Here is a 27,161-nt window from a genome sequence, read left to right as displayed (position 1 = left end):
CAAAACACAACTTTATTGATTAAACACCAATAAAAGACCAACTGAATGCAGGACAAAGACATTTCAAAGAGTGTGGTGCAAGTTAGGTGTTAAATTTTTAAGGAGCTGTACAAGAAGGGGAGGTGGCAGTTAGGACAAACAATTTTCTCTCACAAACTGCTCCGACACAAAAAGGTTCATGTAGAGGCTCAGGAGGTTTTCCATACACTCATGCAATAGAAACATTCTTGAGCAAGTCCCATGTTAAGTATTGCAGAAATGGCTCCAATCACTCTCATGTTTACATTTGAAAACATAAGAAAGCAACAACAAATTCTTCTCTAGAATACAAAATGTGTTTGTTTTCTATGAAGTCACTGGAAGTTCACCAGGAGGAAAGTTTCTCCCACAGCAGCTAAGGTCAACAAAAGTCGTTCTTTGAAAGAGCTGTCAAACATTTCACTGATTTCTTCTCTTAACTCCCTCAGCAGAGGTACTGTGGACTTACCATCTGCATTCAGAATTCTCTCAAAAAGTTTACTCCAGAAATCACTGTCAGGAGTCCTAAAACAAACAGAGCAGCATTCAGTGGAACAATACACACACACACATATATATACAGTGTGTCTATCAAGGTCTCCATTTATATTCAGCACCAAACATCCTGGGAGAACCATGCCTGAAATAATAATTTCACTCACCTGAGTAAATTTAAAGGAAAACTAGGACTGTGTTGCTCATTTTATATGTATGGACTCCATTCTCTTTCTCCAATAGGTTTCTAGATAGTAACTACACAGGTCTAAACCAAATGTTTATACAGTTACCTCTACTAGCATACCTGACCACTACCATCATTCACACTAAGCCACAGCAGTTTTAGTTTACAGGAATTATCAAGAACATTTTTGAACCAAACAACTTGGGAAACTCCTTTCATGAATAAAGGGCAGAGGTAAATCTTATTTACCCACTTGCAAGCTAAGTTAACAGGGCAATATTAAAGGAAAGCTGCAAAAAAAAAAAAAAAAAGAAAAAGGTGGTTTAGAGCCAGTTTTGCTTCCTTTTTACCCCGCCTCCATCTGCAAGAGTTCTGTACAGATAATATTTTGGAGACAATTAATAGTAATAAATCCCCTCTCTCCCAGATGTACCCACACAACACAAATAAAAAGGTTAAGTGACTCATTTAAGTTTCAGAAAACTGATATTAGAGCAAACCCTTTGTTCTTCAGTCTTGCACTGCTACTGACTACTGAAGCATTTTTCTCCCTCGAGCTAGGAGTTACAGTGGCTTTGAAACAAATTACCTGCCTCTGCTTTATCTAAGTGACTCACAAAACAGCAGCAGCCAGTCTCAGAATGAACCCAGCCTGTACTATTTGTGCTATTTCACTGGTAACTCTTATATTTGCTAAAATAATCAATGCAGAACCTAACCAAGAAAACAATATACAAGACTTGAGTCCATTTTCTTTGTGGGATTAGATGAGCAAGAGGTGTGGCACAGGAGATGAAGTGTTGCTAAGGAGGTGTCAAGAGTTCCAAGTGACAAAAATAGTCCTAAAAATTCAAATGCAGCTTCTATATCCTCCTCACATAAACCTGCACAGATGACATTTCCTAAAATAGTAGTGAAAAAAGAAAAAAAATCACCATATCCATTCCTTAATAATGGATTTTTTCAGGTAAAAATCCTCCCTGATAAACAGGCTGTCAGTATTATACTTGAAGATTAAAAAAACAACTTGATCACAATTTACATTCTACCTTCTGCTAAATCTCTACCACAATGTTTCAGTGGTTTCCATTCATTCTGTCACCTTTTAAGTGGGTTCTCTTTTATTGAAAGCCATTGACCTTGGAAGAAAAATGTTGTGTTCTACTCAGCAATTCCCCATTGTTTTGGTAATTTGCTGAACTGGTAGTAAAATCAGTAGCTCTTGCAGTCATTCTGCTATATCTACATTTGTTTAATAAAAATAATTAAATCCTGTTTAAAAAGCTTTCTTAAGATAAGAGGATCATGGTTGTTGTATTTAACCTCAGTCAGCCTTCTAGGAAGAAGCCTTATTTCTAGGTGTCAATACCTGAAATCTCAGAACATTTTTTGAAGAACGTTATTCTGTCAATAAAATCCTTGAAAAAAAATACCGCAAAACAAACCACCAAACAAACTCAAATGAACCTCAAAGAAATAAAAAAACCACTTTGAGAACTTTGAACACAAAGGACAGAAGCAATGCCATCTTTACAAAAGCAGAATTACTAAAAGCAACAGGAAGAAGAATCCTGTGTCTTGGGGGGTGTTACAGTGTCACCAGCACGTGTGGCTGTCTGCACAGGATGAAGAGCAAAACTGATCTCCATCAGCTGACTCTTCTCCCAGGGAATACTCAGCTGTGGAGCCTCTTCTGGTGGATGAAGGCTCCCTACAGCAGTGAATTTGCTTGTCACAGATTACTTGAAAGCTTCAAACTGACTAGAGCAAATGTCATCAATCAATAAGAACTAGACAGACTAAAAGATCCATGTGTGAATGGAAATGGATTCAGTGCAAATTCCTTATTCCCACATAATGAAATAGCTCATTTACACTGTTGATATAAGACTTCAGTACAATGTGTAACTAAAGCACTTATGCAGACATTTATTGGAATAACTGATATTAAAAAGTAAGTATAGATAATAAATGATAAGTCTATAACACTTCAGAAGCAAAGCAGAAGAGAGGGTGGAAAATGAATTCCTTATTTGTACTCTGAACTCCCAAATTATGAAGTGTTGCATGCAGGGGAGCGAGAAGCCATTACAGCCTGGTTCCAGCTCCACAGAACTTGTGCCCAGGCTTTATCTTCTTCCTGCTGTGTCTCCTGTAGCCCTTCACAGGTCTCATTCCTCAAGACTCCCTCCAATTCCTACCTCAGCCAAAAATCCTAATTTTTTCAATCCAGCATCCCCAGCTTTGACTACAATTCCTTTCCAATACACTCCTCCCCTTCAAACTCCACTGAGGGACAGACAGCCCTATCCTTCCCAACTCAGACTTACTATTCCTCTTGCTCCAGTTATCCAGAAGTTACTGCCCTTTTTCTCATACCCACAACCTGATCATGTCCCTGACACCATGTCCCAGCCTTCTCATCTCAGGCTTTATGTGGCTTCATCTGCAGTAGCTCAATTTAATCTCCTGCAGAATTAAACAAAGGATATCATAGTAAGAAACCAGACATATACCCATAAAAAAAAAAAAAAAAGACATTTTTTCCTCTGTACACAGCTTAAGAAGATTGGATTTTTTCCAAAGGCTGAATGCAGCAAACTGGGAGATGTAAGCAGTGCAGGTTGCTAGGGAACTGGACAACTCCCACGCTGTAGTGGGTTTTCTTAAAGCAATGGTCCTAGGAGTGATCCATGATCCTGAATCAGATACCTGTCCAGCAACTGCTGTCATGAGTGCACAGTTCTGGAAAATCCTTATGAAATGTCAAGGCAAGAAAAGCTGCAGTATGTGCCTAACAAAATAAACAACTGATCAGTCTAAGAACAAACAAAGGGCACAGGAAGGCAGAGCAGACTGATAGTCAAAACATGCAGCTAAAAGTGAGCAGTAGAATTTAATACCTGAGACAAACAGCAGCTTCCAAAAAGCAGCTGTTTGCACACTTGCATCTTAGATGACAGTTTTAAATTATTTTCTTCGCTGCACAAGTGTACTGTTTCTACAGCTGTTACACCCTGCCATCAGTGTCTTAGTAGAATGAAAGAAAAAAGCAGAAAGCCAAATGAATCCATTTCTGAGGCAACATGCTCATGTGATCTCTGCTCCCCTCACCACCCACCCACTTACAAACTTCTCCAAGCTTGATCTGTAAGGGCTGACTAAGTCAGTCTCATCTGAAAGGATGGAAAAAGCAAAATCATCTCAACCAGATTATTCATATTCAACTTAAAATTGTCTCCTACACAGCACTGAAGCTACCAGTGAACAAGTCCAACAACTTCAGAATTTCAGGCCCCACAAAACTAACACTTTCTGGCAAAACCAGCCCCAAGTTGCTGTACATTCCAAGCTCTGAAGATAGCACAGTCTAAGCTCTGAAGATAGTATCACTATAAAGAAAATGAAGTTAGAGGTCTCTTCTTTCCCAGCAGCCCCTTCTGCAAAAGGACTTACTTGGATAAGTCTTGGCTGATTTTCCAGATGGAATTCTCCTGATAGACCTGGATATGGTCCCCAAACAACAGCAAATGGACTATATCTGCAATGCCAACCAAGTCTACCTGTAATCACAACAAACACCACAAAATTCAATGTCTATCACTTCCTGCTCTTACTGCTTTCACACATTTAAGTTGGAAGCATCTTTACACCAGAATCTTCCAGAGACCTGTTAAGCAAGAAAACTTCAAAAGGTAAAATTCTGTTTTCATTATAGGTTTCTAAATAAATACAGTAGCTACAATCACTGAACAGCACTGCTAATCCTTTCACTTAATGCCAAAGAGTCCATCAGATGCAAAATTCTCTTTATTCAGTATTTATTGATCAGAGCTTTCCACAGCACTTATAAATTTTAACTTAATAGGTTTTGTAAAGGAAACACAGAAATTAAGATGTCCTACTAAATACAGACTCACCTGATAAGGAAGAGAACTTTCTGCCAGAAGCTGCTGCCCATGAGGGGTCTGAGCTGTGGGAAAGTTATAGGGCAAGCTGACTCGAGGCAGTACCCTCAAATCCAGGCTGTGAGAGAAATCCACCACCTTCAGAGCATTTGGCACCTCCTCATTAGAAAAGGCATCGCAGATCCTGAGCAGAAGAAGCACATTAGGCAGAAGACAATCCAACAAACTTTTCCTTTTTTTCAGAATTAAATTGAACAGCATAATGAAGGTGAGTCTTAGCCATGTCAATACTCCCCTCTGATGGCTGCTGTCAGAACTACTGCTGCTAGGGCTGCCCTGGATGGCAAGAGCTCACAGCAGGGAGCTTGGGGATGATAGCGCTGTCTCCACAGTAAGCAATGGGAAACAATAAAGAGTTGAGGATGATGCTATTTTTGTATTTGTCACAGTTATCAGAAACAAAGTCTATGGACTGTGGGAGTAGTATGATGCCTTTTCACTGGTCCTGAAATGATGAGCCAGACACAAGTGATAAAAAGGGGTTATCTTTGGAAGGATCCTTATGGTGCACAACACGCCAGATGAAAAGAGCTGAAGATGCACACATAACAAAGCAGATACAATTTTTATATGTTTAGCAAATTAGCATAACTGACAAAAATCTTTAATTAGAGACAGGTAATTCTCCCTGGTTCCACCCATTTCTGAACAACCCCCCTCAGATGGGAACTAAGATTTGTTGATGAATATGTGTCTTGAAGAGCTGGTTTTCAACCCTGGCTCTCAATAAGCCTAACTTTGGACCCTGGGGCTTGGAGCCACTGGGGAATTTATTTTGTCTTTCTGTCTAATAGAGTAGGTTAAATGCTAGCTATTAATGCAATAATAGGCTACAGAGCTATAAATATACATATGTAAATAATATAGAGAATAGATAAAAGCAAAAAGGCAAGAATCAATTTGGAATCAGTGTAATGTTTTACACTTCTCCAAATCTCAAAATACTTGATACAAAAAAATAATTAGGCTTGATAATACTTCTACAAATTTCTCCTAGTCTACAGGTGAGGAAGGACAAACTAGAAGGGCAGGGAGGAGTCTCTCTATTGACAACTGCCAAGCCAACAACATCTACATATCACAGCTCTCATGAGTACTCTTCTTACATACTTGTATGCTCTGAGCTTATTTTGTAAGTTGTACTATGCACTTGTCCTTTTGCTATCTGAAAAACTCCCAAACCATTACCCTAAGTTTTTGGCAGTTGTTTGTTTTGTATTTGACACACAGAAATACAGCAGGAGGTATCCAAGTCCATCAAACCACTCTTAGATCGGTGACTTCCAAAACAGGACACAGCACCCTAAGGGATGCCTAAGACAACCCATTGCAGGATGTGAAGAAAATATTAGAACTTGCACAGTACATGTATGTACTTTATAAATAATTATGTAAATAAGTTATTAATAAAATAATCACAAAGAAATGAAAAGTAAACTATGTTGGGAGCATGTATGTTAGATGACTGTAAGCTCCAAGTAAATTTAAATTTAATAGCTATTTTTAACATATCAATGATAACTAAGAACAGCCCCAGTGAATTTATGTAATGGAATTATATCTGATTCATTAGACATTCTGGTTACTGGCTTCCCACTGATGCCTGAAGTTTTTAGCTTTTATGTATTTTTCATGTATTTGTAGTTCTGTAGACTGTTAAATGACTCAGTGTAACTTCCAGTACTTTTCCAGTTTTCCTTTCCACAATGACCAGGCACTTATTAACACATTCCTAGAATTTTGCTGTCTTGCTTGTAAGTTCCCAAGGACACTTTATTTTGTACCATGTAATCACTGGCATAATAAAGGTAGGAGAGGAGGGCAGAACCCAAGGAGATGACAAACCAACTGCTCCTCTAACTGGACAATATTGACCAGATATTCTAATTGCCTTATCTTATCAATTGCAAGGATCTAATATGGGACACTGGTTTTTGCCATATTATGTACCTGAAGGCACTCAACCTTCATATAAATGTTTGCTTTTATATTAGCATTCTAACATGGTCTGGAAAAGTTTCTGCTTTATTTCCAGACATCACCACACTTAGTTCACAGATCACATTCCAAGGGATACGTGACTTTGTTAACATAACATGGGAAAGAGCTTAAAGAAGAAAAATAGGTGGGTGCATTAAGGTACAAGCTGGACTGCAGAGGAAGCTGAACACTTTGTTTAGAGTATCTGGATATTCCAGTCCCACCTGTCTTCTGTCTTCTGATCTCCTGGGTTTCAAGTATGCAAAGACAAGTTACAAACTATATTGTGACTTGCATTACTGGTCCAAAACCTTGGTAAAGCAGAAACTTAAAAATACAGCAAACCATAATAGCAAAACCATTTTGTTGAACATGAGTTTTACAAAGTCAATTATACTATTTCTACAGGAAGGCTTATTCCTAAATTAAGTGTGTTCAGTCTTATCAGAATACACTGGAGCCTAAAAAACCTGGACTGCAGAATTAGGCTTGTTTTGCCAGTGGGCAGGTTCAGCACAAGAGGCACAGAAACCAGCTTAAGGAATAGTGTAATTTTCTATAATGCAAGACCTTAAAGAATTACACGAGGAGAAGTTCAGCAATGCACCTCATCATTGCTGCCAAGGATTGCCTACAGCAATGAAGATACAGCACCAGTTACACCCTAAGACTTCACCATCCCCCAGAGCCACACAGCAGCTGGGGGACCCTGTCACAGCCCAGCACTGGAGATCCCCTCCCAGAACTGGGAATTCCTACGGGTGTGTCCATCCACAGGCAAAGAGGCTTCCAACTGTGCTGGGACAGGACCCAGCTTGACCAGGGGGCAATAAACAAACTCACACCTCTTCCAGTGCAGGAACATCTGGGGTCAGCCTCCTCCTGGGCTCCTCCCAAAGCCTGGCTAGGGCTCAAGGAGCAACCCTCAGAGTTGCCTTTTCTCCTATATCCCCAAACCCCAGGTGTGGCCTTATCTGGTTTCTAAATACAAATGAATACATGTTTTGACAATGAGTGGATACATAGATGATAGTGCTAATGAGTCTTTGTTAATGTATATTTCCAACAAATATAACATTTGGTTGGAAGATCATCTAGAGATCAGCTTTGGCTCAGGGCCTGCTGTTCAGGCCTCAGTGCTTCAGCTCAAGGGTACAAGTTACAGCAGCACGGGAGCTGTAGCTGAAATGACTGTTCTGTACCCTCCCACACTGACAGGCAGAGACAAACCTGTCTCCCAGGAAGAACACCTCTGGCCTCAGATCTCCATGGACAATCTCAGCTTTGTGCAGCTTCTCTACCACATGCAGAAGATCATGAACAACCACGAAGATGATTTCTTTTGTGATGAACTTACGGTCACAGAGAATATCCTGAAAAGAGAATAAACATCTTTCTCTGTACCCTTCTACCTTCCATTAGGTGAAATATTTACAGCTCACTTTTTGTTTCATTATTCATTTGTACAGAGGTAACAGTCCCACCATAAATCCACTATAATCAGATTTTGCCCAGACAGAATTACAAGAACTGTAAGCTAGGAAACATTATTATTCAAAACTGGACAAAAGACCAGGAGGAGGAAATTGAACTGAAGACTGAAATCACTACTGAATTTCAGTCCTATTTATATGCAACAATTCAAAATGCACTTACAAGACTTAAAGTGCGAATCATTCAGCAAGACATTAATTGCTATGACCTTGCTGTAGCTGACTGGAATGTATTGAAAGAGGTCAAATTAAACAACAGCTTTAGATGCAAATCTCGCTGTGGAATAACATGTGGTTTTTGGCTCCAGTCCTTTATGACTCACAAAGACAGAAAATGTGAAAAATTGGTTCAAGATTGTCTCGGAGAAGCACATGATCTATGAATGAGAAACCAGACCCATCTGAGGCATTAACAGGCAGCCCTGATTTGTATACAGATAAAGCCCAGAGCATCTGTATTGCAGATTAGACAGGAGAAGCTATTCAGCAAGCAGCATAACACCACTCCAAACTCACTACTGGCACCCAAGCAGGAGTTTGGACCTTCCAACTGTCCCTGGTTTGTCTGTACTGACCCTCAGTGTGAAGCAATTTGTATCCTTGTGCACAATGGCACAGCCATCCTGGTACAGGTAACAGCTGCAATTCTCACTGAAGCTCTGGTCAAAGTCAGAATTCAAACGCTTCTGTAACTCAAGGGTGATATAAAAATCCCAAGGCACAGGCTGAGAATACACCTACAAGAAGGTACATAAGAAGAACATTTATTTTTGGAATAAAGTGAAAATTGCTCATCATTTTCATATTCTTCTCATCCTCTTTTTTTTCCCCTTCCCACTTGATCAAGGAAGACATTTTTCACAGTCAGAAACTTTTAAACTATATCCTCAACTAGGAAGAGGACTCAAAGTAGCAAACTTCTTGCATGGAATCCAGAAATTAAGAGTTTATATTAATAGATGAGATTTTACCAGTTCACACTTCTTGTACAATAACCATCATGTGTGTTACCTTTATTGCAAATCCCTTTGCATCCAACTGGAAAATGCATCCAGTTGGAATGGCAAAAAGCATCTTGTATTCTTCATCGTTCCAATATTCCATTTTGATGCAGTAAGTCTCATTTCCTGTGTGGAAAGTTTACATTCATAAACTGTCACAGTAAATACTCTTCCCAAGTCATTCCCCACCTGTGGCACATAAAACTAAGAGGGCACAAACTGCACTGCAGAGGGTCTGGCATACCTACCCAGCTCAACATCTTTCTCAGGCTCCATGTGAGGCAGAGCTCCAGCCTCCAAGTGAAAATCTGGAGAAGCAGCCAGTGATGACAGCACAGAATCTAAAAACTTTTTACGCTGTTCAGGGCTCCACGGGAACTGAGCCACATCATCATCTAAGAAAACAAACAACATGTAGAGATGAGCTGAAATTGTGTTCTCTCTCTGCAATTTGGTTGTATCTGTCAGTAAAAGTAAGCTGGATACTGGAAACTTTTGATGCACATTCTGATTTACTATTCATCTCTTAGCAAGTCAACTCATCTCTCTCCAATAGTTCTGGGAAGTCAATGTGACCCTTGTCTTCAAAACTGCCTTAGAGACTTCTATCATGAGGTCTCAAGGATTCTACTGTAGCATCATGCAAAATTTATCTTTCACAAGAGACAAAGCTCTGAATTATTTCAGCCACAGTAGAATTCAAACTCATTCTGCAAATCAACACTCCTTTTTTAAATCTATGCCCATAGCAAGTGATTAGTTTGGGGTTTAGGGAAATTTAGTCCTTTGATTATAGCAGAGGTTTGATGTAAGAAAAGGAAAACAAAGTTGGACTCCAACTCTGTTGTTCTTGGCAATGCTAAGAATTTATTGGCTTTTATGTCCTGGAAGACACCTGTAGGACTGGACTTATTTTCCTTCTTAATAGAACATAAGGTCATTCAATAGATGAGCTGATCTGTAAAAACCAAGATAGCCCCAATGTTTACTCTGCTTGATCATTTGAGATAAAACACAAGAACTAGATACCTCTACTGCCTTCTCCCAAATGCCATGGCTGAAATGAGGGAGAACATTTTAAACTTTCACAGTACACATGTAAGAACCAGACTCTACTGTTATGCCCACACTTATTTGAAGAGCATTGCAGTAAGTACTGCTCAGGAAGCAATTCTGTGAAAGAGCCAGGAAATAGTGTAGGCTACAATGTGTTCCAAGCTTTTGCCATCACAAACCTAGGAAATTTACTGGCATATTTTGTGGGAATAAACTGACAGACATCTGAAGTAACTTCTATTTTTTATACGGTATTAAGAATTACTATATCCAGGGTGAGAGCTGCAGTTCAAGGGAGCTGTGAAGAAATCAAGAAACAAAGGAACTGTAAGGATCCAAAGTTTAAAAAAAGACCATTAAAACATCTGAACAAGTGTTTTCCTTTTTTCTGAAGAGATTTATCATCTTGTTCTAAAGTTTAGTATATATGATAAAACAAGACAAAGATCCATCCAAAATATCCCAGCTATTTAAGTGACATGATTTCTAATTGTATTTTCCTTCCAAGTCCCAAGCATGCTTCATCATAAAATAGTGTGTAGGCACATAAGAACATAACTCTCCAGAGCAGATATACTGAAATTTCAAATACACAATTCTAATAAAGCATCATAAGCCAAAACCAAAGGAGTCAAAGAAAGTTAAACACCTTGAACACCATCATCCAACACACATCTAATTCCCCAGGCCAGATTTTGAAGGCTTTCTGTGACCATTTCTGTTCTAACTGTAATCTAAATATTTAGAACAGAAAGAAACAAATGTCTTTAACTGGAAGAAAAATAAGCAAAGAAACTGACAATTTTAAGTATCAGTACTGCTTTCCATCAATAGGAGTAAGAAGGATACTGTGAAGCAGCACAGCAGTTTACAGCATAGTTAAAATGCAGATTTAAACCAAAATTATGCAACTTGCACTAGACTCCAAATTCCTATTCATTCTTTTCAAAGTAGTAGCTCATCAGCAGATCAGGAGACACACAATATGATGACAGAGAAAAAAGAAAGACAGACCAAAACAAAGCTACCTTAGCAATTATTACTGACATCCAGTCCAAATAATTTTGGAATTTGACCTCATTACTCCCACAGACTGTATGCTTTACTACCCTAAGTAACTTCTGTCACCTTAATACTGACATGCTTGGGATGCTGCCAAGAAGAATCCTGTACTGCACCTCACTGCTGCTTCAGACAAGGGAGACAAGCTCAGTCACAGTAATGGGAAACACACAAAGCAGAGCAGAAAGGACAGAAAAATCCCCACATTTAGTGACAGGTGCAAGTTATTTGTTGTGAATGAAATTCAGTTTAGTACTAACCAGTAACCCCTTCAGCAGGCAAGCTCTGAGCCAGCTCCAGTTTCTCACTGATCTGCAGGTATTTAATAGCAGATGTTTGTGTAACAGAGGACAGAGAACCTCCTGAGACTGAAGCACCTGATGAGTGAGTATCTTCCAGGCTTGCTTCCATGATGGGGCTGTAAATAAAGCCATCAAGTACTCAGACTAAGCAAAGATAGAAGTTGTAGATAACATCACCCCGGGGACTAGGAGAGGACACTGTGCACGCCCAGATTTAATTAACATGAAGAAATTCTTTCCCATCCCTAGCAGAAAGCCAGAAGTCATGTCAGAGCTTCATTTCAGTTTTGATGATTGATTATACTCAGAATCTAAGTCTAGAGATTTCATTAATCTTCTTTTCCACCAAATTTAACTGCTACAAAAGAAGACATCCTGAATATTTATCACTACCTTTGCTACGCAACTTCAGTGCTTTCAAAGCAGTGAAGGGTTGGGTGGGAAATATTTCTTCCTAATTATAATCAGCAAGGTTTTCAAGGAACCTCCTGAGTAAAAAACACATTCAGCATGGTATACATGTTTACATCCTAAGAGCCAGCAAATCAACTCAGCTCTAGATTAAGAAACTCCCATGTACCAGATGACTTCTTCACAATGATACAAAGGTTTCTCTTCTCTCCAGCATTTTTACTCTGTAGAAGAACTAAAGTACAAACACTATAATCATTTTATATAGTCAAAATAAGTACAGGAGCCAACAGTATAAAAGGAACTGATGATTCTGCTCTTCATGTTTGATAATGAAGATAGAAAGCATTTATTAAATTCTCTGCAAGTTATTTGGTTAAAAAACCTTGTACTAAAGTCCCACAGCACTAATGAAAAAAGCCAAGTGGGCTTGCTATTTCCACTTCAATCTGCTCAAGGCAAAGTGGACCCTGAGCTAAAGAAATGCCTCTCTCCACAATATTCTGGTCTTTTCAGAAAAACTCCTTCCACAGCAACACTAAAACCACAATATGAAAGGCATGCAGGAGAAGGGGCTGTAGGTCCTTTACAGTTATTTACCTCAGTTTCTTTACACTGAGAACTTCAGTGAATGCCTCTTCACCCACCGGTGTCTCCTGATTCAGAGCTGCACTCCTGGATTCTGGACTATCTTCCTTTAGCTCACCCTGAGAGAAAGCAGGAGCTGGGACTCTCTGAGCTCCCACCCCGTGAAAGGGCGTTGAGGCCAGGTGGGCAGCCCTGTTAAAGTCACACGTGTCCTCTGGGTTGGCACAAAGGGTCTTGTTCTTGTAGGAGCCCGTCACAATTGCATCCTCACTCAAGCGTTCAATTCCATTCAGCTCATCCTGGAAAAAAACAGAAAACAGTGAAAGCCTCCAGATTTTATGACAAATCTTTCTTTTATGTAAAAGCTGAACATTGCTCTTCCCTTTCTTCTACTCCACCACCTTCCAACATGAACAGGACTTTCAGCCTTCGGGAATTCTACTTAGCACAGAATCCCAGAATGGCCCAGCTCAGAAGGGACCTTAAAGAACATCGACTTCCACCCCTCACCATGGCAAGGGACACCTTCCACAAGTGCAGCCTGCTCCAAGCCCCATCCAACCTGCCCTGGAACCCTTCCTGGGACAAGGCAGCCACAGCCACAACAGGATATTTCCTGTACAAGCTCACCATCACCCCCTTCAATTACTGCCATGCCAGGCAGCAGTTTAGAATCCTTGCTGCTCACACGTGATGCCAGTCCAGCCAAGCTGACCCAGCCTGACAGCAGCACAGGCTGCCTTGGTGTCTCCTGGGCAGGAAATCTGCCATGGCCCCAAGTGTTTCCTTACACAGGCTCCTGCTCCTGCTGCTGCCGTGCTTTCCTTGGCACTCAGAGAATCCACAGGATCACGAACAGCGAGAGGCTGACGGGCACTTTTCTCATGGGCACCGTCTGCTGAACAACTAAGAGGAAGTTACACTCAGTTACACATTTATTAGAGCAGCTGCCCATCTCCAACAAATTCCACTCGAGAGTGTAAGTCTATTGATCATTCCAATCAACCAATTTCTACTACAGAACTACCAGTAAGCAATAGTTACTTCTCTCCAGAATGAAACAAGTTCATAGAGCAGCTTAAATAGTTCTAAGTTGAAGATGAAGAACAGTAGACTATTTCCTCATCAGGGACTCTGACTAATCAAATAAAAAATACCAAGATAAACAAAACAAAACACACACACCCCTACAAGAAGCAGTTATTTTAGCTGCTACAGCAAGGGTTTGATGCTTCCGTTTGCCTTCCCTCTGAAATCCATTTCTTAATAATTCTACCTTGTATTCTGATTTGTCAAAGTAGAGGATTCATCAAATATAGAGAAAAATGGAACAGCAGCGGGTGGGGGAAGCAGATCTACACCTGTAAAGAAAAACCAAGAGGCTCTATCATATCCACAGTTCTTCCAAAATAGCATATCCAACTCTACTTAAAATAGTTAATATGCAGTTCTAAAAGTACTGCTCCTAACATGAAGCTACAGAGCTGGCATATAAAGAAACCCATTTTAAAAGGTTTGGTTTTGCCACGTTAATGAACCACCCCTTTACCACCATATTATGTGAGCTAACTTGCTGTGTTTAAACTATTCTTCAGAATTTGTACATTTTCCTGCAAGACTGTCTTATTCCTTTGTTTCTCCTTAGAGTTTAAAAATGTATTTCCACTGTGGCTGTCTGGGGATTCATCAGGAGTCTGGATAACCACTGTCAACAACAACAAAAGTCACCTCTGATCAGAAGTAAAGTTCTTCAGGATTTGACCTTCCCAACAAAACTTATCAAAATCAACAACATACAATTTTGGGATGTATTCCACTAGCCATACCTCTGAGGAAAAAGGACTTAAGGTAGTTATCAATTTCATGATAGATTTAAACTCTTCTGAAATGTTACTGAGACTGCAAATATAAAAGATGGAAGAAAACTTTGCAACTACTGAAAGAAAAATGCTCTTCTTCTTCTTCTTGAAAGTCCTTTCAAATAGTGACAGTTCTCAGATCTCAGATGCTCCATGATTTGGTCAATAAGGTAAAAGGCACTACTAGCACACACACTGTCATTCTTCTAACCCACCTAAGCTTTGGGTTTTACTTTCCTGCCTTCTTGGTATTCATGGAACACTTCCCTTTAACCAGACCTTCTTGTTAATGGTAAAAACTTGACTACTTACCCTCAGAACAAGATGGTTTATGTAGCTGAATGTCTTCATAGACCTGGAATTCACTGTGAAAAAAATAAACGAGTTTGTATTCTACAGACCTTCAGAAAACCTAAATAAACTCTGTGAAAAAGGCAAGCCAAGATGACAAATGCTTCTTGCAAGAAGTTAAGATCCCTCAGACAAATAACCAAACAGATGCAGGAAGAGCACAGATATTGGTTACATGCCAAGGCTATATTCCATTCTAGCTGAGAAAACAGGCTGCTAGTGATCCATGTTACTAATTGTACCTACACAGCCTCACAAGTGCTCTCCCTGCTGTCACCAAACCCCTCTTTACCTTTGTGACTGAGGCTGTTTCTCCCCATATTCTTTTGCACTGGGAAAAGAAAATCCTTGCATTCCCAAAGGTGTGGAAGCTGCCATTACCTCTGCTGCCTGTGGAAACAAAGCCACATTTCAGTTCTACAGTGGTTGCAAGCCTACAGAAATGCTTGCAAGTGGTTGCAAATTCTACAGAATTGCAAGCCAGGCAAAAAGGTTCAAAAACATGAAGATATTTCCATGTAGCCATTAAAACCCTGATAGAAAATGGTTGCCTTTGGCCACTTTTATTTGTACTTAGCTTACCTGCATGAAGTAAAGTCCACTTTTATTGCATAGTGAAGTTAAAAGGCATCATTTATTCTTTGCAACCATATTTATACTTTCATAGGAGATTTTAGTTACCCTGCAACTATTAAGGACATATGTAAGCAGTTCAGCAGCTTACAAAGTCACAGCTCTGTTTCATTATTTAAAGTACTTACTGTGAAGGCATTGTTTTGGAAACAGAGAAGGAAGAGATAGAGAATATAATGTACTAGTGAAGAATCCTTTCAAAAGAAGTTTAAAATGTGTTAGAATAATATCAGAAATTCTTCCTTTTGGCTTTCTTGGGTACTTTTATTTAAAATTGCAGCTATTTGCAGTTAAATGAGGACAATACCTGTTCATGTGGCTGTTGCTGCTTGTCATCTTCTTTCTTCTTTAATTTCTTTTCCAGCTCCTCAATTTTCCTTTGTATTTCTTCCTTCTTCCGTTCTATGGCTTGTATTTCATCTAAGAAAAAAACACCTCTAAGGCCCAATGCCTATTTCACATACAATTGGTGGCTGCAGCCTAAATTGTCAAGGGGCCGAAACTTCTGGTGGTCTTTCCCTGTCCCACAGCTCCCACATAAAGCTGTTGAATGTGTTACTGTATCTGCACCTCACAGCAGTTAAACAACTGCTGTAGAAATAGAGAAGCAGCTGCAGGAACAGAAGCAAATACAATTTTATGATTCCATCTGGAATGCCTTACTTGCTCCAGCCCACTTTGGAACATACCCTCATCTTTCTTTCTCGCTTTCTTCCTGTAGATTTCAGCTCGGATCTCTTCAAAAGAGAATTCATCCACTCCAGCATAAACTTTCTCTTTGCAGTACATCACCATCTCCTTCTTGGCCTGAGCATCCTGCTGCTGATGCTGCACTCGCTGCAGGGGGTCCTCCCGCTCCTCAGGTTTGCGAGTACTTAACACAGAGTTTATGCTGGGCTCAATTTTACAGGGAGTCCTGAAAAAGCAGCAATTTATTACTTAGGCTCTGTGAACTTCACTGTAGCACAGAAAAGCAGGCATGGGAGACAACAGGACTAGTTTCAGAATCTAGTTTTGGAGTAAAGACATTCTGTTCCATGCTTAGAAAATATACATGAGAAAACTGGAATGAGTAACACCAAACTACTCAGAATTGTGTGGTAACTAGAACAAACAAACAACAACAAACAAAACAAGACAAATCCAACCAAAAGTGTCTATAAGGTACAGTCAAAAACAAATAAAATTCTTATGATGTCTGAACTGCCCAGCATCCTGCAGCAGGACCTGGCCAATTAAATTCCATTCAGCTGTGTGACGACCACAGGCACGACAGTTCCTAAACTCTGGTTTGTAGCATGATTGTCTGGGAGAAAAGGGACACAGGAGAAAAGGGACTTAAAAATGGACATTCCTGGGGCAGATGAAACCAACATGCTAATTCCAGGAGAGAAGAAGCAATGCTGGTACAGCTTTACAAACATCAGCAATCCAGCTGACTTCAGCTGGATAAATTCAAATCTGGGAGCGATCATACGGCAAACAGGTGCTCCAAATATTTGGGGTTATAAAGCTTTATGGAGGAGTGTGGGGATCAATACAAAGATCCCAACAGGGTCCTTCTGCCAAGAACCCTGGATGACAGCTGATGGCAAGATTTGCATCACATTTAAACAGCTACAGCATAACACTTCCACATTTGAAGGTAATAATAGTATCATAAGGAAGTGGATTCAAAGACAGAAAAAAAACCCCAAAATCTAATTTTAAGATTTCAACTACATAATTTAAACCTACAAGCCAAGTCTCTGCCTAAGGCCCTTAGAGATAACCTAGCCTGGTGCTCAGTTCTACCCACTCTGTCCCTCTCCCTGCTATGAAAAGCCGCTGCCTTGGTAAGTAACAAATCTCCATCCCAGAGAAATGGGCATGCCAAGAGATTTACCCTCTGATGTAGCATCACTGACTTCCAGGAGAAAGAAATAGTCTTACAGTTTAACAGGAATGCAGATTTTACACATTTGTCAGCTAAACCCTGGCACAGCCACAGGCAGAGCCACTCTGCAGTCTACAGGCAATCCCTGCTGCTCACCACTCCTCAGCATTCCTTGGTTCCATGCAATTCCAACCCCTGGGAACTGTCTGTAATACCAAACAGTCTTTGCCACTCCTCCCTCAGAAGGAGCCTGTCTGTTCCCTGGCCATCATTAGCCACAGAAAGGTAGAGCAACCTTGCAAAAAAATGTGTTTTCCTCTGCTCTAACTAAACCACCCCATCTCCTGGGATTTATCAGCATTTCAGGGAGCACTGTACAAGCACCACACTCACTCCTCCACGACCTAAGCAACACTGTTGGCATGGCAACTCTGACGGCTTATTGCAGAATAAAACTCCAGATATGCTGAGCACAGAGTTCCCAAGACAGAAAAAAAACAGCCACAAATCTGCCTCCATTTGGGGCTCTTTCACAGCAAACAGCACCCTAAGACACAGAGCTTGTGCTTCTGTGTAAACACACTGAGCTAAGCCATTAAGCTCATTAGCATATATGAATATGATACAGGCCCCCACATCATGAGCAGCACTGAACACTCCCCAAGTCCTTATGCAACCTCTGCTGAAGCCTCTGTCTTCAAGCTGCAGCACTAATTGCTTCCAGCCCAACAGATTTTTAAATTCTTCCAGCTGCAAGAGAGGCTTAAGTACTCACAAAACAAGTCCCACTTTCAGGAAGCAGCTTTGAGAATCCCAGATGCAATCCCCCATCCCAAACTCAAACTCACATCATTTGTGGCTCAGCTGACTCGTCCACATAGGGGGTGAAACTGGGCACTGGCGGGGGCACTTCCAAGCCAGAGCTCCCAGTCCTGCCAGGACGCTGTGGAAGGAAAGGCAACATCAACAACACAGGGATTCATTTCAGTCTCCACATCCGTCTGCATTCTGCATCTCCCTTTCCCTCATCTACTGCTCATCTGGGCATTTTCTTACATTGAAAATTAAGCTTGATGGAGACTTTTCCAAATTAATTCCCTTCTGACACAGCCACTGCCCACCAGCTGAACACTGGCACCTCAAAGGCTCCTCCTGCACGTCCTCACCAGCCACAGCTCCTCTTATTCTGAGGGAATGTTTATACATATTGAGGGATATATATACACACATTATCCTGGTCAGGCTGGGTATTCCTTATTTGCCACAGATGCCATAGTTGTCATTTTACAGCCAAGATTGTCGCAATTCTATGATAATATTCACTCCCTGTCCACCAACAACCTCCAGACTTGGAGTTTGGTTTTTTCTCAGTTTTCCCATCAGAGGCCATTGCAGCACCACAAAAATCCCTGAACAGTTTCTGAGGTCCATTAGTAAAGAGAAGAGGTGGAATTTAGTCTGGCAACACACTACTCTCATCTGCCTATTTCATCAGACCAAGAAAATTTACATGGTGGGAATACTTCACAAACTCAGTCCTCTTTTCCATCATTTCCCAAACTGCTTCCTGAGGCATCTTGAAACCAGCAGTAAGAGAAATCCTTTCTTCCCTGTGCAGGTTTTAGTATGTCAGAGCATTCACCAAAGGTTATTCTTGCACTGCCCTTCAATGGAGTGGAATTAAACATCCTTGCCTCTTCTGCCAGAAACGGGATATTTTATTTAATTAAATCTAAGAAATTTCATTAAGAGGGGAGCAAAGACTACTCTAAGGGCAGACACTAAAAGAAATATGGAAGCAGAGACCAGAATGAATGTTTTAAACAGCACAAAGAGACTGGCAAAATAAATTTTATATTAATAATTCTTCCTCACTCTTCTCAGTTATAATAAATCTATGATTTGGTTAACTTTTCCATTCATGTAACCAAACTGCTTTCTATCTGAAAAGAATGTTCTTGGAGTTTTCAAGAATTTTAGCCTGGTTGCATCCCTCCCTCATTAAGAGTTTTTCTTACCAAGCTCCACTTATAACAATGTCCATATTGAAAAGATTAAAATACTTTTATTACCTCAATGCCTGAAGTTGTTAGCTTGTATGTATTCTTCATGCATTTGGAGTTCTGTAGACTGTTAAATGCCTCAGTGTAACTTCCAGTACTTCCCCACCTTTCATTCCCACAGGGAACAGGCCCTTATTGACACATTCCTAAAACTTTGTTATCTCTTGCCTGGTACTTCTCCAAGAACATTTTATTTTGCAATCAATGGCATAATAAGAGTAGGGGAGGAGGGCAGAAGCCAGGGAGGAGATTACCTCACCAGCTGCTTCTCTCATTGGACAACATTGGCCTGATATTCCAATTTCCCAATCCTATCAACTGTAAGGACTGAATTCTGAGCTGGGTTTTGCGATACTGTGTACCTGAAGGTTTGCAAGGAAAGCTTTGTTTTTACATTATCATTCTAACATGGTCTGGAAAAGTTTGTGCTCCAGCACATGACCAACAGAACAAACCACAGGGGACACAAGCATCATAAAGTCACCCTAGGGCATCCAGGCATCAGCCTCGTGCCTTTCTATTCTTCTCAGCTACAAAGAGCATGGCAACACTGGGGCTTATCCAAGCACCTGTGAAACAAAGCTGATCTCACAGGATTGATTCCCTTCACACAAGCTCTTCCATCACTTCTCTACAACAGCCTGAACACCTGTAGCACAGCTGTTCCTTTTGGTGTCTACTTGAAGCCATTGGAAGCTCCTCTCTGTCATCCTATTGCCAGGATAAATATTCCATTGATATTGCTCTTGAATTCTTTTGATCTGCGCTCTTCTCTTTTCCTCACAAGCACTTCAAAACAAGACTTGCAGGATGCTGCACAGCCCTTCTTTGCACAAGGCAGCCAACAAGTTCTTCCTTCAGCTTCTAGTTGCCAAAATAATTCAACTCTTACATTTCTCTCTTACACATTTAACTAATGCCTGCCTTCTCTCCCCTTCTCTGGCTCATGTTTTGCCTCTTACATTCCTTTTCTGCCCTCCAAACATTTCAGCAGGCCACCTCTGCCAATTCTTCTGTTCAGCAAGACTTTCCTTTTCTTGAGTTTAAAACTCCACAGAGAGTTTTTCAACCTTATTCAAGCAATATCAGCCTGCTAAACTTGAACAGAGTACACATGGCCAGGGACTCTTTAGGAGAGCAACCATTCACAAGGGATGCAGTGACAGGACAAGGGGGAATGGCCTTAAGCCAAAGGAGGGTGGCTTTGGGTGAGATATTGGGATGAAATTCTTCCATGGGAGGATGCTGAGGCCCTGGCACAGGTTGCCACACAGAAGCTGTGGCTGATCCATCCTTGGGAATGCCCAAGGCCAGGTTGCAGGGGGCTTGGAGCAACGTGGGCTAGTGCAAGGTGAAACCAGATATCTATAAGGTTCCCACTAATCCAAACAATTTCACAATTTTATTATTAAATCTGTATTTACAATAGATACAAACCACAGGCAAGGGAGAAAGAGACAACCTCTGTTTCAGCAATCAGAAGTCATCAACTTCCACACACCTTCCTCTCTTTTCGCTGTCCATTTTGAGCCTCCTTACCCTGCCAGAGTTCCACGGTCCTGCTCTGCGTTCATTCTCCTTGCCCCTGCCAACTGTAGGTGCTGGCCATGGCCCTGCTGTAAGTGTGGGCATCTCAGGTCCAGACACAGAATTGTCCTCAAATACAGCAACACTTCGAGCATTTGGAAGCTGTCGAGAGCCCTGAGGCTGGGAGCTTCTGTTTGGGTTGATGACTATAAACAAGAAGATTTATGTCAATTAACCTTCAACCGCCACATTCAATTGCAAATCTCACTATAAAGAGATTAAGCTCCTTCAAGAACAGGTTTTTGAGCTCTTTAATGTACCTTTAATTGCATCTCCTACACGATTGATGGGGGCTCTCTTCCCTCTGCATTTGAGTTCTGCCAAAGAAATTCTCTGAGGCTCTGCAACTTCCAGCAATCCCATATTGTCTCCATCAGGAGTATCCACAAGTGCCAGTAATGTCTGCCGAGAAACACGGGCCTGAAACTGCCTACAAAAAAAACATTGGAGAAGTCAGCATAGCCTTCCCTATCCCAGGAACCCAGGTGAGCACCTAAGCTCTTCCCTTACTTGTGATGAGCCTGGAGTTTGTCCAAAGGCTCAGCCTTGCGCTGGAGTCCTTGCTGGAATATCAGATCAGCTTTCCTGAAGCTGCCCCTGGCCTCGAGTGCCTCTGCCCAGGTGATGTAGAGCGCGGCCAGCGTGGTGCCGATCTCCTGGCTCCACAGGTAACTGTACAGATCCAAGGGCTCCTTGCAGCAATCGCCCTGCAATGACCCAAGGATGTCGGTAATCACACGGCACTGCGGGGGCTCACAGGCAAAATCTGCATTTCAATGCCTCCAGCAAGACCCCCATGATTTCAGTACAACTCTGACAGGAACAGCTCCAAGGCCAATACACAGAATTTTATCATTTCTTATTTGAATGTGAGGTAATTCAATGATTGAATTGCACCGTATTAGTATTGCTGAGAATGAACAGCTATTTTAGCTTCAGATGAAGTATAGCATATTCCTTGCCACTTTTAGAACTGGTTAGATTACCTCAGCAAGCTAAAGATGGGGAAAAACTGCTTTGAAAAGCAATGGACAACAAAAATTACAGCACTGGAGAGACAGGACAGGACCAGAACACTTAGCATGCTTTGGAGTTTAAAAAGATGGGGATAGAATACAGCTAGAAGCTAAACTATCTGGTAGGACAGATATATTTTAGATGTTGTATCTTTAAATCACTTCTATCTCTCCTTAAATAAATATTTGAACTCCATTCAAGGCAGCTTTCTCAAAACAAAAACTTCTAGAGTTTGTAGCTGTCCAAAGTGAACAACCCTAAAAAACAGTCTGGAAATGAGAAGCAGAATTCAAGAGTAACATTTGCAGAAAAATACATCCAATATTGCACTCATTGTTGTGAAATATGCATGTATTTTATGATTGGCTTTTTGCAAATATTAAAATGAATATTATATGTGTTGTGTTAGAAAATAATGCTGTATTAATTTTCTTAAGTACTGTGTTAAATATAGTTTTATGTTATAAAAATAGAAACTATGCTATGTAAGATGCTTTGTTTAACAGAAAGGGCTTGCAGCGAGATGGCAGCCACAGGACACCTAAACCTTTCAGAGAAAGGGAATTTATTGCCTTCTTATCAGAAGAAACGAACTTCTTCCCGCCTCAGAGGCGCTGTTAGGATTAGAAGGAAGAAGCTGACACTGACCAGACAGAATCCTGTATTTGAATGGAATTTATGCATCATGTATGCAGTGTATGAAGATGCAACAGGCTGTTGTTCTTAAGGGTTAGTCCTTTGTTAACGGGTGTCCTTTTTCAGGCTCGTGATGTCCAGAAAAAGGCACCCGGACGTCCGTAACTCTTTGTATTTATTGTCTCATATTGTCCTAATTAAATTTGTCCAAATTGTTATTATTCTAATTGTGTTACTATTTTTATAACCATTTTATTACTATTAAACTTTTAAAATTTTAAAAACAAGTGATTGGCGTTTTTCACATTGTACAACACTGTTTGACTCCTGTCACCAGAATTAATTTAGCTGTGTGCAGACAACAGGAAAAGGACCCAAGGAAAAGCAGCACACGAGAGATGTTCCCAAAGCACTCACAAACTTGAGCCAGAGATTCAGATAGCGAGGATCTTTGTAGTATCGCTGCTGCCCGTGGAGGGCTTGCACTGCCCTTTCCAGAAGTGCGGCCAGGTTGCCATCCTTGCCACCCCCAGGGAAGGCCTGCTCTATCCACTTGATGTACCTAGAGACAGAATGTGTTCAGAGCGAGTCAGTTCTTAATTAGCATCTCTAAAGTATAAAGAGATTAAGAAAAAAATGGGCATAACATTGAAACACAATATAATAATTAAAAACAATCATAAAACTTAGCTTTCAATTAGTTTCTTATTAAATTAGAATGTGTTTTCCTTGCTTTTGCAAGGATATGTGACCATTTCACTCTTTTTTCTGAAATAAAGAAAAACTTACCGTTCCCACACATCCAGAGGATCATCTCCAGAGTAAAATCGTATTTCTGCTTCAAACTCCCTAAAACAGAACATTATTCATCCAATAAATACATTTGTATCACTGTAAGTCGATCTTGTATATTACAAATTAAGAGTTAATTATTAATTAAAAAGCACAGCCAAATCTCTCTGTTTGCTGTTTAAATGCTCCATTGCAAAATGAAAAAGTTGAAGTCTGTACTACACAACACCTGCACTGAGTAGTTCTAAAATCCGAGAGCGAGTTAGTAGCAGAGACATCAGTTACTAAACTTCTTTTATGCCTTTTTTCATGCCTGTGAGATCAGTACAGTTAAAGAAGATATACATAAAATGAGGAGGGAGGAATATAAGGGGAAAGGAGCTGTTATAACATCACTTACTGTTTTTTAAGCTGCAGAGCAGTGTGGCTGGAAGAGTCCTGCTGAGACAGTGCCTCTTGCAAGCTGGACATCACCCGTCCCTGCCTGAGGGGCTGCACATTCTCCTTGCTCAGCTCCCACTCGTGGCTGTCCTCCTGGGACATGACCACCTCTCCTCCAACCCTGAACGCTTCTCCTTTAATCCTGCACTTAAAAAGAAATGGACACCTGTACAGCTGGGTACTGACCTGAAACCTGACAGAGACAGCTTTCCTAAGCCCATTCACCCCACATTTCTGTGCAGCCAGAACACACCACTCAGATACCCAACTTTTAGGGGGCTTTTAGAGGGACTTGGAGGTTTAATTCCCCCCTACTGGAAATACACCTTGACAGTGAAGAACCGCAAGCAGGCAATATTAGCAGCAAAAGCCACTACGATTAGGCCATCTCCCTCCCCGGTGATTGCTCTTTTCCATGCCCGGAGACTCCCCCCACCCTTCTCACAGGGGTTGCCCACGGCTGCGCTCCGGCCAGGGGGAGCCTCAGCCAGGCTCAGTCGGGACCCCCTGGTCCTTCACCGGTTCGACGAGCGGCTGCAGCAGGCGGGGGCACAGCCGAGCCTCGGCTCATGCCGGGGACTCCCCGCTGGCAGCCGAGGCTGTTGGTGCCCCGGGACGCATCGCCGCACGCCGGGACCGGGCACCCCGCGCTGGCCGGGCAGGAAAATACGTCTCAGAGCGCCACAGCCGCGAGCGCCATGTACCTCATACCCTAAAGCCCCTCACGGACCCCCAGAGACACCCACAGCCCCACACACCTCACAGACCACAGCTCCTCACAGATCTCCCAGTGCCCCTCAGCCCCGCGCCCCTCACGACCCGCAGCCGTCAGTGCCGCGCACCTCAGTACTTAGAGCCCCTGAGCCCCACAGGAATGCCACAGCTCCTCAAACTCTATTCACACCTCACGGCTGCTCAACCCCACAGGGATCCCACAGCCGCTCAGCCCCTCATGGATCGCCGAGCGCCTCTCAAGGACGCCACAGCTCCACGCACCTCACAGCACCGAAGACCGCCTCATTCCCTTACAGACCCCACAGCCATGAGCCCCGAGCACCTTGCAGCTCCTCACGGACTCCACAGCTCCCCCAGATCCTCGAGGGCCCGTCACGCCCCACAGACCCTCACAGACTCCACAAGCCCTCAGCCGACGCCAGCCCCGCAGGCGCGCGGCCCTCACGAACCAAACAATTCTCAGTCTCGCGCACTTCCCAGCCCCTGAGGCCGCCTCGGTTCCTCAGGGACACCACACCCCTCAACCGCCGCGCGCGTCTCACCCCACACGGCCTCACCCCTCACGGACCCCACAGCACCTCAGCCCGCCTCAGCCTCTAGCACCGCAGGCCGGCCCAGTCCCGCGAAGCCCTCCCGGCCGGACGTACCGCACACAGCTCCCAGCGGCGCGGGCCGCCCGGACCGACACAGGACCCCAGCAGCGCTAAACCCGTAACGGCAGCGCCGCCTCAGAATTCAAACCTCTCCCACTTCCCCATTGGCCGCGCCCCACCCCACCCGATTGGCGCCGTTCTGCGTCGCCCCGGGGCATCACGGGAAATGTAGTTCCTGCCGCATCAGCGGCACCTGCGGGAAATACTAAAATTTTTTATAAACACTGCGCTCGCAGTTAATCTGAGTAGAAAGACATACTCCTGTTCCTTCTCCCGTATGTTCCCGCCCTTTCCCTCTGGTAACCACTGGCACTCACTGATTCTCCACATTATTTCTCTGTCTTAAATTCATCCTGTTATTTTTTCTGATGTGCTCACCTCATGCAACTGGAGATGTGGTCCACTTTAGTGTCACAGAAAACCTCACTTTTTGGGTATCCCTGAAAAATAAATACTTTGGCACTCCCTAAAGTGGCTCCCAGAAGTGTAAGACTGTGTTAATAAGATGTTTAGTCCCATTAATCACCTTCTCTCTACAAGTATAAAAGAAACTAGTGATTCTGCTTTTCACATTTGAAAATGAGGACAGAAAGCATTTATTAAATTCTCTGCAAGTTATTTGGTTAAAAAACTTTTACTAAAGTCCCAGAGCACTAATGAAAAAAGCCAAGTGGGCTTGCTATTACCTCCTCAATCTGCTCAAGGCAAAATGGACCCTGAGCTAAAGAAATGCCTCTCTCCACGATATTCTGGTCTTTTCAGAAAAACTCCTTCCTCAGCAATACTAAAACCACAATATGAAAGGCATGCAGGAGAAGGGGCTGTAGGTCCTTTACAGTTATTTACCTCAGTTTCTTTACACTGAGAACTTCAGTGAATGCCTCTTCACCCACCGGTGTCTCCTGATTCAGAGCTGCACTCCTGGATTCTGGACTATCTTCCTTTAGCTCACCCTGAGAGAAAGCAGGAGCTGGGACTCTCTGAGCTCCCACCCCGTGAAAGGGCGTTGAGGCCAGGTGGGCAGCCCTGTTAAAGTCACACGTGTCCTCTGGGTTGGCACAAAGGGTCTTGTTCTTGTAGGAGCCCGTCACAATTGCATCCTCATTCAAGCGTTCAATTCCATTCAGCTCATCCTGGAAAAAAACAGAAAACACAGTGAAAGCCTCCAGATTTTATGACAAATCTTTCTTTTATGTAAAAGCTGAACATTGCTCTTCCCTTTCTTCCACTCCACCACCTTCCAACATGAACAGGACTTTCAGCCTTCAGGAATTCTACTTAGCACAGAATCCCAGAATGGCCCAGCTCAGAAGGGACCTTAAAGAACATCGACTTCCACCCCTCACCATGGCAAGGGACACCTTCCACAAGTGCAGCCTGCTCCAAGCCCCATCCAACCTGCCCTGGAACCCTTCCTGGGACAAGGCAGCCACAGCCACAACAGGATATTTCCTGTACAAGCTCACCATCACCCCCTTCAATTACTGCCATGCCAGGCAGCAGTTTAGAATCCTTGCTGCTCACACGTGATGCCAGTCCAGCCAAGCTGACCCAGCCTGACAGCAGCACAGGCTGCCTTGGTGTCTCCTGGGCAGGAAATCTGCCATGGCCCCAAGTGTTTCCTTACACAGGCTCCTGCTCCTGCTGCTGCCGTGCTTTCCTTGGCACTCAGAGAATCCACAGGATCACGAACAGCGAGAGGCTGACGGGCACTTTTCTCATGGGCACCGTCTGCTGAACAACTAAGAGGAAGTTACACACTGTTACACATTTATTAGAGCAGCTGCCCATCTCCAACAAATTCCACTCAAGAGTTTAAGTCTATTGATCATTCCAATCAACCAATTTCTACTACAGAACTAGAAGTAAGAAACAGAACAGTAGTATACTACAGCTCTTCAGAATAAAGAAGAGCAGCTTAAATAGTTCTAGTTTGAAGAACAGAAGACTATTTCCT

General features: G+C 42.3%; 1 protein-coding gene across 1 annotated transcript; it reads right to left on the bottom strand.

Annotated features, from left to right (window-relative positions):
• Nucleotides 1–25,176, bottom strand: BUB1B (BUB1 mitotic checkpoint serine/threonine kinase B). Its single transcript, XM_058806993.1, has 23 exons — nucleotides 25,130–25,176; nucleotides 23,776–23,958; nucleotides 23,373–23,432; nucleotides 23,001–23,145; nucleotides 21,441–21,637; nucleotides 21,191–21,360; nucleotides 20,883–21,076; nucleotides 18,129–18,223; nucleotides 16,094–16,320; nucleotides 15,712–15,824; nucleotides 15,064–15,161; nucleotides 14,733–14,785; nucleotides 13,838–13,922; nucleotides 13,353–13,467; nucleotides 12,574–12,860; nucleotides 11,521–11,678; nucleotides 9,391–9,537; nucleotides 9,153–9,268; nucleotides 8,717–8,878; nucleotides 7,879–8,021; nucleotides 4,621–4,792; nucleotides 4,157–4,263; nucleotides 1–543 (listed from the first exon to the last, which is right to left on the bottom strand). The coding sequence occupies exons 2-23, from the start codon at nucleotides 23,916–23,918 to the stop codon at nucleotides 354–356; spliced, it is 3,177 nt and encodes a 1,058-aa protein (XP_058662976.1). The 5' UTR covers nucleotides 23,919–23,958; nucleotides 25,130–25,176; the 3' UTR covers nucleotides 1–353.
• Nucleotides 25,177–27,161: the final 1,985 nt, after the last annotated feature.

This window comes from Ammospiza caudacuta, chromosome 6, assembly GCF_027887145.1.
Source record: "Ammospiza caudacuta isolate bAmmCau1 chromosome 6, bAmmCau1.pri, whole genome shotgun sequence".
Classification (NCBI taxonomy): domain Eukaryota; kingdom Metazoa; phylum Chordata; class Aves; order Passeriformes; family Passerellidae; genus Ammospiza; species Ammospiza caudacuta.
This window is presented reverse-complemented; position numbering and strand designations above follow the sequence as displayed.

Bases quoted from the DNA above. Each gene is read 5' to 3' on its own strand.
- BUB1B (XM_058806993.1), bottom strand. From the start codon at position 23,918: ATGTCCCAGGAGGACAGCCACGAGTGGGAGCTGAGCAAGGAGAATGTG. The intron at 23,433-23,775 runs GTAAGTGATGTT...GTTCTGTTTTAG, and splicing joins GCTCTGCAGCTTAAAAAACA to GGAGTTTGAAGCAGAAATAC. The intron at 15,162-15,711 runs GTATTGTCCTCA...TTGTTTCCACAG, and splicing joins AGCAACAGCCACATGAACAG to GCAGCAGAGGTAATGGCAGC.